Genomic DNA, 16,386 nt, shown 5'->3' with positions numbered 1-16,386 from the left:
CTCTTCCATTTTACCTGAAGTTTGGATCTGTTTGTTTTTAATCTATGATACCAGCCTATGTCGCTTTATTGGAGAGTTTAAGCCATTAACATTCAGAGTTACTATTGATATATGGTTTGTACTTCCATCCATGTTTGATTATATATCCTTTTTTTAAAAAATTTAGTTTGTTTCTCCATGATTATCTTTCCCCGCGCCCTCTGTCTTTACCGAGGCACTTCCCACTGATGGTTTTGGTTATTGTTTTTCATTTCTTCCTCGTGTAGTGTTTTGCTCAAAATGCTTTGCAATGCTGGTTTTCTGGCTACAAATTCTTTTAACTTTTGTTTATCATGAAAGACTTTTATTTCGTTGTCATACCTGAAGCTTAATTTTGCTGGATACAGAATTCTTGGTTGGCATCCATTGTCTTTCAGTGTTTGAAATACGTTGTTCCATGACCTTCTTGCTTTCAGTGTCTGTGATGAAAAATCCGTTGTTAACCTTATTGGTTTACCCCTGAATGTAATCTGTCTCCTTTCTCTTGTAGCTTTTAATATTTTCTCTTTGTTCTGTATATTGGATATCTTCATAACAATGTGTCTTGGCGTTGGTCTACTGTGATTTTGTGTGCTCGGTGTCCTGTATGCATCTTCAATTTGTATATCTGTTTCCTTTTTTATTTCTGGAAAGTTTTCTGTAATTATTTCATTCAGCAGGTTACTCATTCCCTTGGTTTGAATCTCTGTACCTTCTTCTATCCTGATGACTCGTAAGTTTGGTATTTTTATGTTATCCCATAACTCTTGGATGTTTTTCTCGTGATTTTTTACCAGCCTTTCTGAGTTGGCTAGACTCTTTTCAAGATGATATATTTTGTCTTCATTATCTGACGTTCTGGCTTCTACTTGCTCCACTCTGTTAGTGATACTCTCAATTGAGTTTTTAATTTGGTTTATCGTTTCCTTCATTTCTAGAATTATTGTTTGATTATTTTTTATAATCTCTATCTCCTGATAAAGATGCTTAACTTCTTCTTTTATCTGTTTATGTAATTCATTCTCAATGTGTTCTTTTGCTGCTTGAATTTGCTGTCTGGTATCCTCTTTAAGGTTCCATTCCATCTGTCTAAGGTGTTCCTTGAGTTCTTTATATGACCATTTTTCTGATGACTCTAGGTCTTCCTGAATATTTAGGCTGTCCTGCATTGTTTGTACTCCTTTTCTTCCTTGCTTTTTGAAGCTGCTCATGTTACTTCTTGTTCTGTTTGACTGCTGAGTTACTGTTTACTCCTATAAATTTATTTGATGCTTGGGAGGAAAGGTATTAGAAGGGAAGGGAAGAAGTCACTAAAGAGAATGAGAGTAAGCAGGTAGAATTCAAGGAAGGGGGGATAAGATAATTGAAAAGAAATAAAAAGAGAAAAGAAGAAAAAAATAGGAAATAAAAAAAGAAAAAAAATTTTAAAAAAATAATTAAAAAAATTAAAATTAAATTTAGAAGAAAAAAAAATTAAAAAAAAATTGTAAAAAAAAATTTAAAAAAACAACAAGAAAAATGAAAATGAAAGAAAAACCCAAATCAAAAAAAAAGAGAAAAGAAAAAAGAAAAAAAAAACTAATAAATGCAGTCTTAGAGTTTGATTAACTTCTCTTCCAGTAGGTGGCGCTGTGCCCACCAGGCCAAGTTTCTCCTGTCAATACGCGGGAACCAATCACTGTGCAGCAGCTCCTCCCAGACTGGGTGAGTCTCTAATCCTGAGTGCCTAGGGCCTCCTCTTGTGTCTAGTCACTTCCCACTTTTCCTCTAGCCAGGCCCCTCTCATGGGTGCCGCTCACCACAATACTGGCTACACGCCAGGTCTGCTGCTCCCGGGAGCCCTGTTTTCATGAATGACTGGGCACACTCTTCCAATGTGCCATTCCCTCAGACCCTAAGTTTGTAGAGCTTGGGGCTGAGAATCCTCAGCGAATTTTACTTGCCCTCCGGTAGCCACGCCTCCGGTAGCTGGTGCAAGAGACCTCAGCTGTCAGCACTGGTGGGAGCGGTAGTTCCGCACCGCGAGTCCCGCGCCACCTCTGATTCCCTCGGTCTGGCTATGCCGCTCACGGGAGAGCTGGGAGGGGCCCTTAAGGTTTCTCCATGTGTGGAGAGGGAAGGCTAGGGAATTACACACCTGTAGCCGCAGGTTTCAATGAAGTTATCTCCTCCACTGCAGTCTGGTGACGTCAGTTCTCTGCCATGGTGGTATCTCTTGCAAATGGCGACAGTTCGTTTCCCTTTGCCGGGCGACCAATGCAACGGGTGGGTCCTTACTGTCTCTCCCAAGCCCTGTTTCAAACCTGTGGCCACTACCTATGAAGGCTCGGTAGGCATTTACCTCCGTAGGATCAGAAGGGCTGACCAGTTGTTTCAGCCGGATGGATTAGTGCTGAGTCACAGGTGTTTGTCTGCGGGAAGCAGGCGAACGGGAGCTTGAATTCAGCTGATCCGGGCTCAGTGTGTGTTCTGAGAGGCCCAGAGTGTTCGCCCCAGATCCACGTCAGCTCAGCATTGCCTAGTGATCCTGAGCAAACAGATTTAGGTTGTTTACGACTCCCTATGCCTGCACAGCTGAAGAGGTCAGAGACTTGATCTCTCTGCGCCCGCCGCCATGTTGGAATCCCCTCCTGGATCTGTTTGTTTTTAAACAGTGATTTACTTGTTTTTAAAAAATATTCTGAGAGCCAAGAGTCAGACAAAATTTAAAGTAAAAATACATTTTAATATATTTTAAATTTATTATGGTTGTTCAAAAGGACTTCATCTTTTTACATTTCTAAAGTAATATCTTTTTCATGTGGTTTTAAAATTACAAGAGATTTTGGGGAAAGATTTTATTTCTCTTACTTACTTACTTCAGGAACAGCTCTATCTTTTATATTTTTAGGAGGACCTTTCACAGTGTGATGGCAATCTGGTTGACAATCTGATTATTACAGCTGTAGTTGGTAAAGCACTATATTTCTAAAATTACATAATGGAAAGATGATGTACGTGTCTGAGCATTTCAAAGGCAGATCCTGCTATTGTGTAAAAAAGGAAATTCACTATATTAATAGTATAACCGTTAGGTGAAAAGAAAAAAGTCAGATATGTCTATTAAGTATCTAATTTTTTTGAATAAAAATTATAGATAGTTTAATATTTTAAAATTTAGCACTACTTGCTTAAACCTTTTCTTGTTTCTCAATTTGTTAATTCTTTTTCTACCCTACCCTTCCTTAGCTACTTCAAATGTTTATTTTATTAAGCTTCTTCAAAAGAACAACTCTTAAGATATATTAATTCCTCTGATTTTATGTGGGTTTGAGCTCAGAGGTGGTCTACCACTGAGCTACATCCCCAGCCCTTTTTATTAATTTTTAAAAATTTTGAGACAGGGTCTTGTTAAGTTGCTTAGGATCTCACCACATTGCTGAAACTGGCCTCAAACTTGTGATCCTCCTGCCTCAGCCTCCCCAGTTGCTGGAATTACAGGCATATGCTACCATGCCTGGCTTAGTGTGTATGTGTGTTTATTTTTATTTTTTACTTTTATATTGCTTTATTTATCTTGCTGTCTTACAGAATCTTTTAATTTGATATTTTTCTTGCTTTGTGAGTTGATGTTCAATTTCATTTTTCTTCTTCCTTTTTCAAAATCCTTTTAAAGTTATTATATGCAGAAATGGAAATTGTGATATGTATTACTTTCATTTTGATTTTTCAATTAGTGTACTGCCATACTTTTGATTTCTCCTCTAGTCAATGATTATTTCTCTTTAGAACTCATGGGGTTTTCTTCAAAGTGATAAGGTTATGGTTTCTGAACAGATAAAGAGAAGGCAGCACAGTGGCTGCCTCTGAATTCATGTTGCCTGCAGTGAGGGTGGAGTTTTTTCGTTATTGTAGCTTTTATGATTTTAAACTATTCCATCACTAGGGATTAGGGTGGAGGTGGCTAGGCCTCTCTCCAATTTACTTCTTAGCAACATTTCCTTTAATGGAAAAAACTGTTTCTGTCTCTGTTTTAAAAATCCATTTCCACTGGCATTGCAGTTGGTAAAATTCTTCCTAGATATTAGCAAAAGACTCACTTAGCCTCTTAGGTTTAATGTTACTGTGAAACATTTCTTTCTGTGTATGTTAAAAAACATTTTCATTGGATACTAGAAAAGGACAGCTGGCTAGATGTATCTTTGTGTGGAAACTGTGAGAATGCTTCTAATTTACTTCATAAAGGTCAAGGGTTACATTAAATCACATTCTGAAACTTCAAAGGGACTATATTAGGCATTTATTTTCAATAATAATCTTATTCATATTTAACATTTACCTCTTAAAGTTGGATCCATTCTAATGAATCCAAGATATGATCATGAAGAAATTGTTTTTAGAAAACATAAGGAAGAGTACAAGTCACTTATTTTAACAAATAATTATGAAAGAGTAAAAGAAATTGAAGTTAAAGTGTAAAAGACCAGGTATTGTAAAGTTTCTAAGCTGCAAAGCCTGAGTTAAAATGTAAAGGACCAGGTATTGTTAAGCTCCTATGCTACACTCTAAACCTGAAATTCCTGTAGCTGTTAGGACAATTCCCGGGACTGCCCAGTAGATATTCCCCCTGACCATTTAGTTGTTTAATAACCTAGGACCCTGTGCAGTTTGGCACGTAGGCATTCAGGGCCCAAACCAATCAGTTTGAATGTATCCCCTCCTTAGGAGTGACCAATCACCCCTGCCCGACCTGTTCCGGCCAATGAATGTGCTAATCATGTTTGAGAATTGTTGTTTGATTTTCCCGCGGTGTATGGTGATTTGTTAAAGGAGACTGTGATGTATGTAAAGTCCCTGCCCTCTCTAAAAAAGTGTACTTAAGCACTGCTCAACCCCTGCTCGGGGCTCTTGGCCGCTCTCCCTTCTTGAGTGAGCCTGGAGCCCCAGCGCGCTGGATTGGATCCTCAATAAATCCCCTTTTGCTGTTGCATGAGCTGGTCTCTTGGTGCTCTCTTCCTCTGACGTTCACCGGACCCTTACAGTTATTCACTATTTTGAAAGTAAATTTGTATACTAATATAAAATAAGTAAACCCAATACATCAAAAGTAAGATTTACAAAGAATAACATAAATTAAATAAATTATTTATTAAAACTTGATTTTCAGGTTGGGGGTGTAGGGATAGAGTGCTTGCCTGTCACACACAAGGCTCTAGGTTGATCCCCAGCACTGAAAAAACATAACAAAACAAAACCAAAAAACTCCCCAAATGTCAAGGCAATAAATAATACCAGGGAAAGGGACAATAATGGTAGGGCCCTACAGAGATCAACTGCAAATAGTGTTTACATAATGAAAATGATTATTAACAGGCACTGTCATATCTCAGGTACTGATTTAAATGCTTTATATTCATTAACTCACATTTCCCTCACAACCACCTGAGGTGCTAAGTGCTCCTTCCTGCTTTCATTTTATATATAAGGAAACTGAGGCACAGAAAGGTCAAATGACTCACTTAAAGATACAGTCAGTAAGGGGTAGGATAAAGGTGATAACCAAGGCAGCTTGGTTCCTGATGCTCTGTTCTTTATCTGCACTATTTTTTTTTTTTTTTTAGGTTACTGGGAATAGAGAATAGACCCTGCACAAACTATGCACTCTACCCCTGCTACATCCACATCCTTTTAAAATTCAATTTAATTTTGATGGAGTCTCACTAAGTTGCCCAGATGGGTCTCAAACTTTCAATCCTCTTGCTTCAGCCTCCACCATAGCTGAGAATATAGGCGTTTGCCACTCACTGGACTTAGTGTTTATCTTTATAATCTGCTTCTCTCTAACTTAGCCTATTTAACATAAATATTGAATATTGATCCAATTCAAGTTTCACTGTAATGACACTGGGAAGCTGTTGGGACAGGGAAATATGCATGTGTGGCACTGGTAACTATGAAATCATCTTTCACAGAAGGAAGTCAAGTCACGATGCCCATCTGAAAAACTAAGAAATAGCAAAGTAGGCATGTTATCTAGAATTTGGAAATAAATATTAGATTCAAATACAACAATTGAAAATAGTGCCTCTAGATATTTAGAAATAGGTATGACAGTGTGAAAAATTTTTGTTTTTCATATGCTTATGCCTTGGAAAACTAATGGACTTTAAGGCAAGTATTGATTTAATACAAATAAAAACTAAATTAGAAGTAGATCAAAATGGAAAGTAAACAGCTAAGCATGTGGTCCTATAATACTAGTTTTCAGTGTAAGAAATCCCATGTTAATCAGTAGGCTAATCTTTAAACTTTCTCAATTGTTAAAACCTTTGAATCAAATAAAAAAAAATGGGAGGCAGGGTCAGGGATTAAATCCAGGGGGGCCCTGCACATGGTAGGCACCAGAGTTACATTCCTAGCTCTTGAATAAATATTTTTAATAAAAAATATTAAAATATACTTAGGGAACATTTCTTGATGATAAAGAATTGCTCTTTAGTATCTTCCCCCCTTCTATCTCCACCCTAAAACTAGCACAGAACTTTACATTTTACTATATAAAAGAACTGTAAAAGTGGCATGTGGTATATTTGTTCTTTTTCATATCACCTAAATATTCAGTCAAAAATTGGGTCACTTTCAAAACCAAGTCAATGGTTTTGAGGGTCTTTTCTGCACCTTTAAAAGTGTAATCTCCCAGAGTTTTTCCGGTTCTTTGTTCTTGCTCACAGTAAATTTCAGGATCAAATGTCTGATTTTAATTTTTAAGTGCTGTTAGCCAACTTTTTCATTGCTGCTTTCTCTAACATTCTTAGAATAAGAACACTGGTTTCCTAGAAAAGCTACAGCAATTACACATGACTTGGAAGTAAACACTCTATTTTCAAGTCATAATATAGTATGAGCCTGAAAAAATTTGCAAAACCATACTAATTCTTCAGTAAGTTTACATTTCAATTACTGCAAGACTGAAAGTCTTTAAGTAGGCCATATCAGCCACACTATACAGGAAATTATATCCTAGGAAAGCTCTGTTTTAAAAATAGGCAAAGGAGGAAAGTTGCCAAAATACACAGCAACTTTCCATTTGTTTTGATTTGAACACAGCATCTGTTTTATCAGGTGCAATCTACCACTTGCAGGCGTAAGGGGAATGGTAGTAGTTAGGGTGGGATGAAGTAAATTAACCAAAATGTTTGCTTTTAGAAAATAATTTTGAAGTAGATATCAGCAGAATTTAGGTCATAACCAAATGCCACAGAGAAACTAGGCTTTGGGATAAGTGTTCAGACTGGATTATATATATGCCCTAACCCAGAAGAATCAAAGCTGAGAAGGTAGATCAATCCACTTAAGAAATGTGCATGCTCTTATAAACATCATTTAATATTTGATATACATTTAAAGTCAACTTTTTTCCTTTTCTTATTTATTTACCCCTTCATTCATTATTCAGAAATATCTTTCTTGCCTACTTAATAGGGCTACAGCAAGGATGAGTGGGATATTATGGGGGTATGCAGAATAATGCCTTATTTTTCCAAAATATCCATGTTCCAATCCCTAGGAACTATGAATATGTTAGGCGACATGGTAAAGGGCGGGGGGAGGGGGAGGTATGGGGTGGGGCAGATGCAATTCAGGCTGTTAATCAGACAACCTCGAAAGGGGGAGATTATTCTAGATTACTCAAATGGGCCCAGTGCAGTCACAAAGGTCCTTATAAGAGGAAGAGGGAGGCAGAAGGAAAGAACAAGAGACCTGGAAGCATTAAAAGGTCCAAAGTTGACTGCTTTGAAGACTGAGGAACAGAGAACTAAGCCAAGGAAGCTGGAAAGTAAATAGCTAAGCATGTGGAACTAAGAACTAAGAACTACTCTATGGAAGCTGGAAAAGGAAGCAGATAGTTTTCCTTAGAGCCTCCAGAAGGAATGTAGCCCTGTGGACCCATTCTAGATTTCTGACCTCTCGGACTACATCAGTATAAATCTATGTCGTTTTAAGCCTCTAAGAGTGTGGTATTTGTTAGAGCAGCAATTGGAAATAATAATATGCAAAATTATTTTGATATTGGTAGAAAATCATATATATAAAAGATATTATTATTACAAGATGACATCTCAACTTAGTTTAACAGCCTTGATGTTAGACAACTAGGTTACCAGGAGATAATTTTTATATTTTAGTGTTTTATATTTAGTGTTTATATATTGTGTTTCCTTCTCTCTTTTTTTTTTTTTTTTTTTTAAAGAGAGAGTGAGAGAGGAGAGAGAGTGAGAGAGAGAATTTTTAATATTTATTTTTTAGTTCTTGGCGGACACAACATCTTTGTTGGTATGTGGTGCTGAGGATCGAACCCGGGCCGCACGCATGCCAGGCGAGCGCGCTACCGCTTGAGCCACATCCCCAGCCCCTGTGTTTCCTTCTCAAAGGCTGACATCCTGCCCTTCCTGTTGCAGTGCCTGACTATTTTTGGTTTTCAACTTATTTTACTTATGAAACAGTACTAATTACCATGTAATTATCAAACCAGCTCTAGCCACTTGCCTTTCTAGTTCCCTAGTTTATTTTACCAGTTACTCTAGTTTTCCCACAGGAATGGTTAAGAAAACTTTTTTTGGGGGTAACAGAATTATAGCAAAATTGCATAAGATATTTCTTACTTTGTTAATGATTATTCTTTAGAAACAATTCTACATTCAGCTGGGAGTATAGATCAGTGGTACAGCACTTGCTTAGTAATGAGCAAATCCCTGAGTTCAATACTCAATGCTGAAGAAAGGCAATGATCTGCTAAAAAGCATTACAATAACATAAAAACAGCAATGCAAAACAACATGCTAAATAAACACACACATACATACATGGATATATATCCAAATATATCAAACTTTATTGATTTTGATTAAGAATGTTCATGAATTTTCTTCACAGGCCAAATTAAATTTACAAAGCAGAATTAGTAATAAAAATCTGGAATGGGTATGGTGGTGCATGCCTATAGCTGGAGGCTGAGACAGGAGGACTTTGAGTTCAAAGCCAGCCTCAGCAACTTAGTGAGGCACTTAGCAACTCAGCAAGACCCTGTCTCTAACTAAAATATAAAAAAGGGCTGGGGATTGAATCAATGGTTGAACACCCCTGGGTTCAATCCTCAGTACCAAATAAATAAATAAGTAAATAAATAAATTTCGGGTGTTTTCTTAAGCATCTTCTCAAGTCTTTGAAAATTAAATTTTTTTTTTTTTAAGAGAGAGTGAGAAAGGAGAGTGAGAGACAGAGAGTGAGAGAGAATTTTTAATATTTATTTTTTAGTTCTCGGCGGACACAACATCTTTGTTGGTATGTGGTGCTGAGGATCGAACCCGGGCCGCACGCATGCCAGGCGAGCGCGCTACCGCTTGAGCCACATCCCCAGCCCCTGAAAATTAAAATTAATGAAGTAAAATTGATGCATAGTGATAAATGGACTAGTCTTTTTATAATGATTCTTAGGTCAGTCCATAAAACATATTTTTTCTTCTCTTTTGGCATCATTTGCACACACAGGTCGACTTTTTTTTTTTTTTTTTTTTTTTTTTTTTGAGAAAGAGAGAGAGAGAGAGAATTTTTTAATATTTATTTTTAGTTTTTGGCGGACACAACATCTTTGTTTGTATGTGGTGCTGAGGATCGAACCCGGGCCGCACGCATGCCAGGCGAGCGCGCTACCACTTGAGCCACATCCCCAGCCCCTTGACTTGTTTTTATTACAATTTATTTAATACTTTCATATTTCTTATTGCTTCCTCCTTTCCCTTTCCCTTTTATTTTTACTTTAGGGGGTAATATTTCTTATCTGCTGATAAGAGCCTCTGATCCAAACGTCACTTTCAACTTATACTTCAACATTTTCCCCAATAAAAATCAAGCAAATTTGGAAGAGGACACAAGAGAGTATCTTAAATACAAGTATGTACACAAAGCCACACCAATTGTTGCATATCTTGGGTCTCTGGAATGCTTTATAGGTGACACTGTTGAGAGGCATATTACCCTGTACTTCAACTGTACAACTAATCAGATAAAGATCTCATTTAATAATAGCATAAAAAATATTCCAAATAGGGAGAGGTAGGGTGGGGATGTAGCTCAGAGGCAAGGTGCTTGCCTAGCATGCACAAGGCCTAGATTCAATCCCCAGTACTGAAAAATAAAAAACAAATGAACAAAATAAAAAATTTAAACCCACCAACCAACCAAACCAAATCAAACAAAAAGTAAACCAAATAGGAAACGATTCACTTTCAGTAAGCATTAGTCAATTGTATACTATTCATATTTTCATTGTGTTTAGAAATGGTGGGAAACTCTTGTTTTTAACCATTCAAAACAGAATTCCAATTAAATTATTTCACAGAAGGGCAGAGTATTGTCTAGGGAATTGTGCAAGGATGTGAAGTATTACTATATTGCTAAAGTAAAAAAAAATTGATAGTAATTTCATGTCTATTGAAATGAGTAATAAAAAAATCTGGGTTTTATTTCACGTTTTTTTATTTCATTTTTTTCTAATTACTAGTTATTTTATTTTTCAAAAACACTGGTCAATGACTTCTTGGAAAAAACAAAACAAAACTGGTCTTTCCCAATAGGCAGTTTGAGAAGCATTGTTAATGAAACTAAGTGCTGGCTTCTAAAAAACTAATATAGGTCTGTGCTATAAAATAATTCTTGAAATATTTATTATATGTTAAAATACATTCTTCAAGTACTTTTTAAGAGAAATTTATCTATTAATTTTTTTTAGTTGTTCATGGACATAATATTTTATTTGTTTATTTTTAATGTGGTGCTGAGGATAGAACCCAGTGCCTCACAAGTGCTGGGCAAGTGTTCTACCACTGAGTTACAACCTCAGCCCTATAAGATGAATTTAAATGACTAGAACTTAATGTGGTTCCATCTTTTAAGGTGATTTCACCAATTCTAAATCCAAGAAATCTATATAAGGATAGAAAAACCTCACCACTCAGCTAAGTTCTTTACCTCTGCTAAATTTATTCCACTATTTGAATTGATTAGTAAAAATATAGTTCATTACAAAAATTAGTTTCACATCAAGAGAAAAAAAATGTCAGTAACAGTTCAGTAGAATAGGTTAGCTACAAAGGTCTATTGCTTCTTCCCTAAAACCCAAAATAGAGAATAATTATGATCTGAATTCTGATCATTTGATGAGTTGGATGACAAGACTTCTGTTTAAGATTCTTTACAAAGAACCACGGCTATATATGTGAAAGAGTTAAAAAACAGGTACTCAAATTCTTATACATAAGCAGCTCTATTCATAATAGACAAAACAGAACAATTCCAATGTCTGTCAATAGATGAATAAACAAAATGTGTTTTTCATTTATCAATACAATGGGATATTGTTTAGCTACAAAGAAGAATGAAACACTGATACACACTAAGACATGGATGAACCTTGAAAACATATGCTAAGTGAAAGAAGCTAGTCACAAAAGGTCACAGATTATTCAATTCTATTTGTAGGCAACATTCAGAATAAGAAAATTTTCTCTGAAATTTCACTCCATCAAACATGGTAAACCATGCCAGGGATTCATATGGGAGAAAGGCCATTTTCTATTAAACAGTATGGTTAAGGCTGGGAAAGAGCAGAACTTACAGAAAATGATAAAACAATGAATAAACAACAACAAAAATCAGGAATAGGAAAGAGTAAACTGAAATAAAAAATATTGAGGATTAAAAACAAAATCATTATAAATTCAGCAAAATTCAAGAAGAAAAAAGATTGCAGTTGTTAGTAGTGATAGAATATCTGCATACTTAAATCAATTAGAAAGTGTTAAAAGGCCTATGAAAGAGGAAAAGAATTTTGCATGGAAAAGAAAGATATTCTCAGTGCACCTATAAATTTACAAGGATAGAAAAGTCACAACCCTCCCCCCAAAAGTCAAACAAACAAACAAAAAATCCCAAACCCTTATTATACTGCAATTTACAGACTATATTAAGAACTATCCTATTACTCATCATGGGAACCGCATATTTCTTTAGATGCCAACTAACAGTGAACTATTTTTAAAGATCCACTTTGGAGTTGTTGTCAAAGCTAGTTTTTAATCATTTACATCAGTTTCACCCAACATATTATTCCAGCTGTTTCTAAAAGGACAGTAATTTTTCCAATGCTTTGCATTACTGATAAATTGAGAAATAATCACTCATAAAACTATACTTACATACTCCTTCACGTTTTTTGTTTTCACAGTTTTGTATGAATAATATGCAGGATAAAGCATTCCAAACACCAGTCTAAAAATAAAAAAGGAGAAAACTAATTAAACACAACAATGCTTCTATTTTATTTTATGGTTATGAGAGTCTAATCCAGGGCCTCATCCATGCTAGGCAAGTGCTCTACCAGGGGCTACACCTTCTCCACCCCCTCTGCTGGGAGTCAAACCCAGGGGCACTTTACCACTGAGCTAAAACCCCTATCCTTTTTATATTTTATTTTGAGACAGAGTCACTAAGTTTCAGAGGCTGGTCTCCAACTTGACAACCTCCTGTTTCAACTTCCTGAATGGCAGGAACTGCAGACATGTGCCAACAAGCCTGTCTGGTTGCAACAACGCTTTTAACAAAAAAATAATCAAGAAAACTAACCTAATAGAAAAAAAAAGTATTTTAGGAAACTTATAACTGTAAATTTGCATGAAGGCAAATATGTGTATAAACTAAATCCACTTAGAAAAGCAAAGTCAAAATATGTTTTTTTTAAAACAAAAAGATATTTCAATATTTTGGATACCAGTTTTGTGGAATGAAAGATTTATTTTTTTTAAAAAACTGACTTTTAAATCTTGTTTTGCAACACAAAAACATATTCTATGGTCCTTTGAATTACATTTGGAAAATGTAAGAAATCCATGAAAGTAAATTAAAAATTGTTCAATCCTACCAGTCATAAATAACCACTTACTATATTTTATCATATGCAAATCCCACTCTATCTGTATATAGTACACTTAAAACATAAACATACATACATACACACACACAGTTTGTGGAGATGAAAACTTGATCATGATACTGGCTTCTAATTATGAAAGAGCTGTGAAACAACACTTGATATATTAATTACCATATACATTAAAATACCTCTATAAGTATTTATAAAAGACCTCAAATCACTAATAGGACTGAATTTAGTGTCACTTATTCAGATCATTAATTCCCTGGTCTAAGAGATATACATAAACAGAATAAATGGATAGATGGATAGAAAAATGTTATGACATAGCTTACAACTGGCATTTTCCTGTAATATAGCATTTTTTTGTCCTCGAGTATTATTCTTTTTTTGGGCGGGGGTGTAACTGGGGATTAAACTCAGGGGCACTTGAACACTGAGCCACATCCCAGCCCTATTTTGTATTTTATTTATAGATGGGGTCTCACTCAATTGCTTAGCACCTCGCTTTTGCTGAGGCTGGCTTTGAATTTGTGATCCTCCTGTCTCATCCTCTCCAGCCACTAAGATTACAAGTATGCGCCACGGGTGCCCAGCTCATCAGTATTATTCTTAATATCTGCATTGCCTTGTACTTTGAGATTCTCACAATCCTGAGTTTATAGGATTCTGGTTAATCCCCAAGATTTTGCTATTGAACATAATACTGTGAAAAGCATTTTTCTGATCACTCACATTTCATTCCTGGTTGTGATATTACTGCTTTAAAAAGTATACATATAAATAAAATAAAATAAAAGTATACATATATTTTACCTACTACTGAAATATCTCCCAGGGAAGCTGTTCTGTTTTACATTCCTATGTTATAAATCAAACGTTTTATTTTTTAAAAAAGAAAGGGCTGGGGATATAGCTCAGCTGGTAGAGTACTTGCCTTACATGCACAAGGCCCTGGGTTCAATCCCCAGCATCAAAAATAAATAAATAAATAGACGAACAAACAAATATTTTTAAAAAAGAAAAAACAAAACAAAACAAAAACAACCAAAGATTTGCCAGCTAAATAAGAAAAACAAATTAAAACTGTACCCTCTCCCCCTGTACTGAGGATTGAACCCAGGGCCTTAACACATAGTAGGCAAGTGCTCTATCACTGAGCTACATTCCCAGCCCTTTTTCTTTGAGATTAAGACCTAGACTGGCCTTAATCTTGTGATCCTCCTACCTTAGCCTCCTAAGTAGGTGGGATTATAGGCATGTGCCACCATCACCACCATGCCTGGCCCTTAGAACTGTTTTAATAAGCATTTCTGGATACTATTAAGTTTGAATTTCTTTCAAGTGTATACTAGACTGTTGTTGCAGAGTGATATCTTTTTGTCTATTTTTGGTTTATTCTGTTTTAGAACAAGTTTTACAGAAAAGTTGGGAAGATAGTACAGATAATTCCCATATACCCCATACTCAGTTTCCCTTACTACTAACATCATACATTGGTATGGTATATTTGTCATAGTGACACAGGAACTACAATCCACACTTAAATTAGATTTCCTTAGTTTTTACAGAGTAGCCTTTTTCTGAATTGTATAGCAGGAAGTATAGCACCTTACATTTAGATGACTTAGCGTTCCCTTAGCTGTAATTTTCACAAATTTTCCTTATTTCTGGTCACTTTGACAGTTTTGAGGAATACTGATCAAGTATATATAGAATTCTTCTCTATTTGAATTTGGTTTTTGTTCGTCTCATGATCAGATGGAGGTATGGGTTTCTGGGAAGGCCACAAAAATCAAGTGTCATTGCTATCACTTTATGTCAAGGGTACAGTTATAACATAACTCATGACTGTTACTGTTAACCCGGACCACTTTGCTGAGGCAGTGTTTTGTCAGATTTTGCCACTGTAGAGACACTCGTTTTCTCCTACTTTCCATACTGTACCCTTTTGAAAGAAGTCACCATGTACAACCCATGTGTTAGTGGGAATTATACTCTACCTCACTGATGGCAGAGTGTCTACATAAGTTATATGGAATTTTTCTGTACTAGACACTTGTCTATACTCTCTCAGTTATTTGTTTATTCAATGTTTATTTATCAGTATGAACTCATTAATATTATCTTACATGCTGAATTATAATCCAATACCACTTTTTTTATTTATTCATTGTGGTGCTGGGGATTGAACCCAGGGCTTCCTGCACGTGAGGCAAACAATCTTCCAGTGAGCCACATCCCTAGCCGAGTACCACTTCATTTTGTTGCTCAAAGCATTGGCTATTGGGAAAGCTTTCAGTTAGCTCCTGTGTCCATTTGACATTGTCTATTTTTGTGAGATTTTCTTGAATACTTCATTATTTTCTGGCACAACATGATGCTCTAGGTTCATTTTATATATTTCTTGTCCTATTCCTACAATCAGTCATGTCCCCAAAGAGCCCCAGTACTTTTTATTAAGGATGGTATTTGAAACCAATATCTGGATGCTAGGTATGCTCACTGTTACTGGAGGGTTGTTGATTCTAGGTCCTTCTTTTGTCTATTTACATGTTAATTTTGTAGATGTTATTATCTTTCCATTTTGGTTATGAATTTGCCAAAATGCTAGGGCTACCATTACAAAATATTACACTCCAGGGGACTTAAACAATGGAAATTTGTTTTTTCACAGTTCTGTAGGCTAGAAGCCCAAGATCAAGGTGCTGGTAGGTTTTGTGTCTTCTAAGGACTCTTTCTTTGGCTTGCAGTCTTCTAGCTCTGTCCTCGCACAGTTGCCTCTTAAATCTGTGTGTTTTAATTTCTACTTATAAGGATACAATCATATTGGATTAAGACCTATTTCAAATATGCCATTTTAACTTAACCACCTCTTTGAAGACCTGTTCTGAGGTACAGGGAGTTAAAACTTCCACACATGAGGAACAGGGGTTATGACACCAACACATGAATTTCAAGAGGACACACATCAGCATATAACATATATAGTATATTTGTAACCCTTCATATTGAATAAATATTTGTATTTATTCATATGATAAAGTCTTACTTACACTGAATAAATACTTAAATCTCTATTTTTAGTTCATTTATAGGATTTACTTGAGGAAGGTGAGGGCAGTAAATTTCTGGTGACTTCCTTATCACTTGGTTTATGGCTTGTGTCACCAGGTCAGAGGAGGAATACTAAGTCCTCGGTTGCAGATTTTATCCTTAGCAACTAGAAGCCCATCACTAACAATTCTGCCTTACCTAACAAGACTACCCTGGAAATGCCACAGAAGCACCAACTCCTACTCTCTGTCAATAGGAATTTTAGCTGTGCCACAGAGCTCAGGACTTTTCAGTTAAACTTTATGCCTGGTCCCCCACTCCCACACACAGCCCAGAAATGTTTC

The 16,386-nt window shown here is 35.9% G+C and overlaps 1 protein-coding gene across 1 annotated transcript in view; it reads right to left on the bottom strand.

Annotated features, from left to right (window-relative positions):
- Positions 1 to 16,386, bottom strand: part of REEP3 (receptor accessory protein 3) — a 108,283-nt gene that overhangs the window by 41,903 nt on the left and 49,994 nt on the right. Inside the window, exon 2 of the mRNA XM_081267693.1 lies at positions 12,252 to 12,324. Within this exon, the coding sequence (XP_081123819.1) occupies positions 12,252 to 12,324 (73 nt within the window). The remainder of the gene's footprint in view (positions 1 to 12,251; positions 12,325 to 16,386) is intronic.

Source organism: Spermophilus citellus (assembly GCF_964194105.1).
Source record: "Spermophilus citellus genome assembly, chromosome: 15".
Taxonomy (NCBI): Eukaryota; Metazoa; Chordata; class Mammalia; order Rodentia; family Sciuridae; genus Spermophilus; species Spermophilus citellus.
Note: the sequence above shows the minus strand (reverse complement) of the source record. Positions and strands in the feature narration are given on the sequence as shown.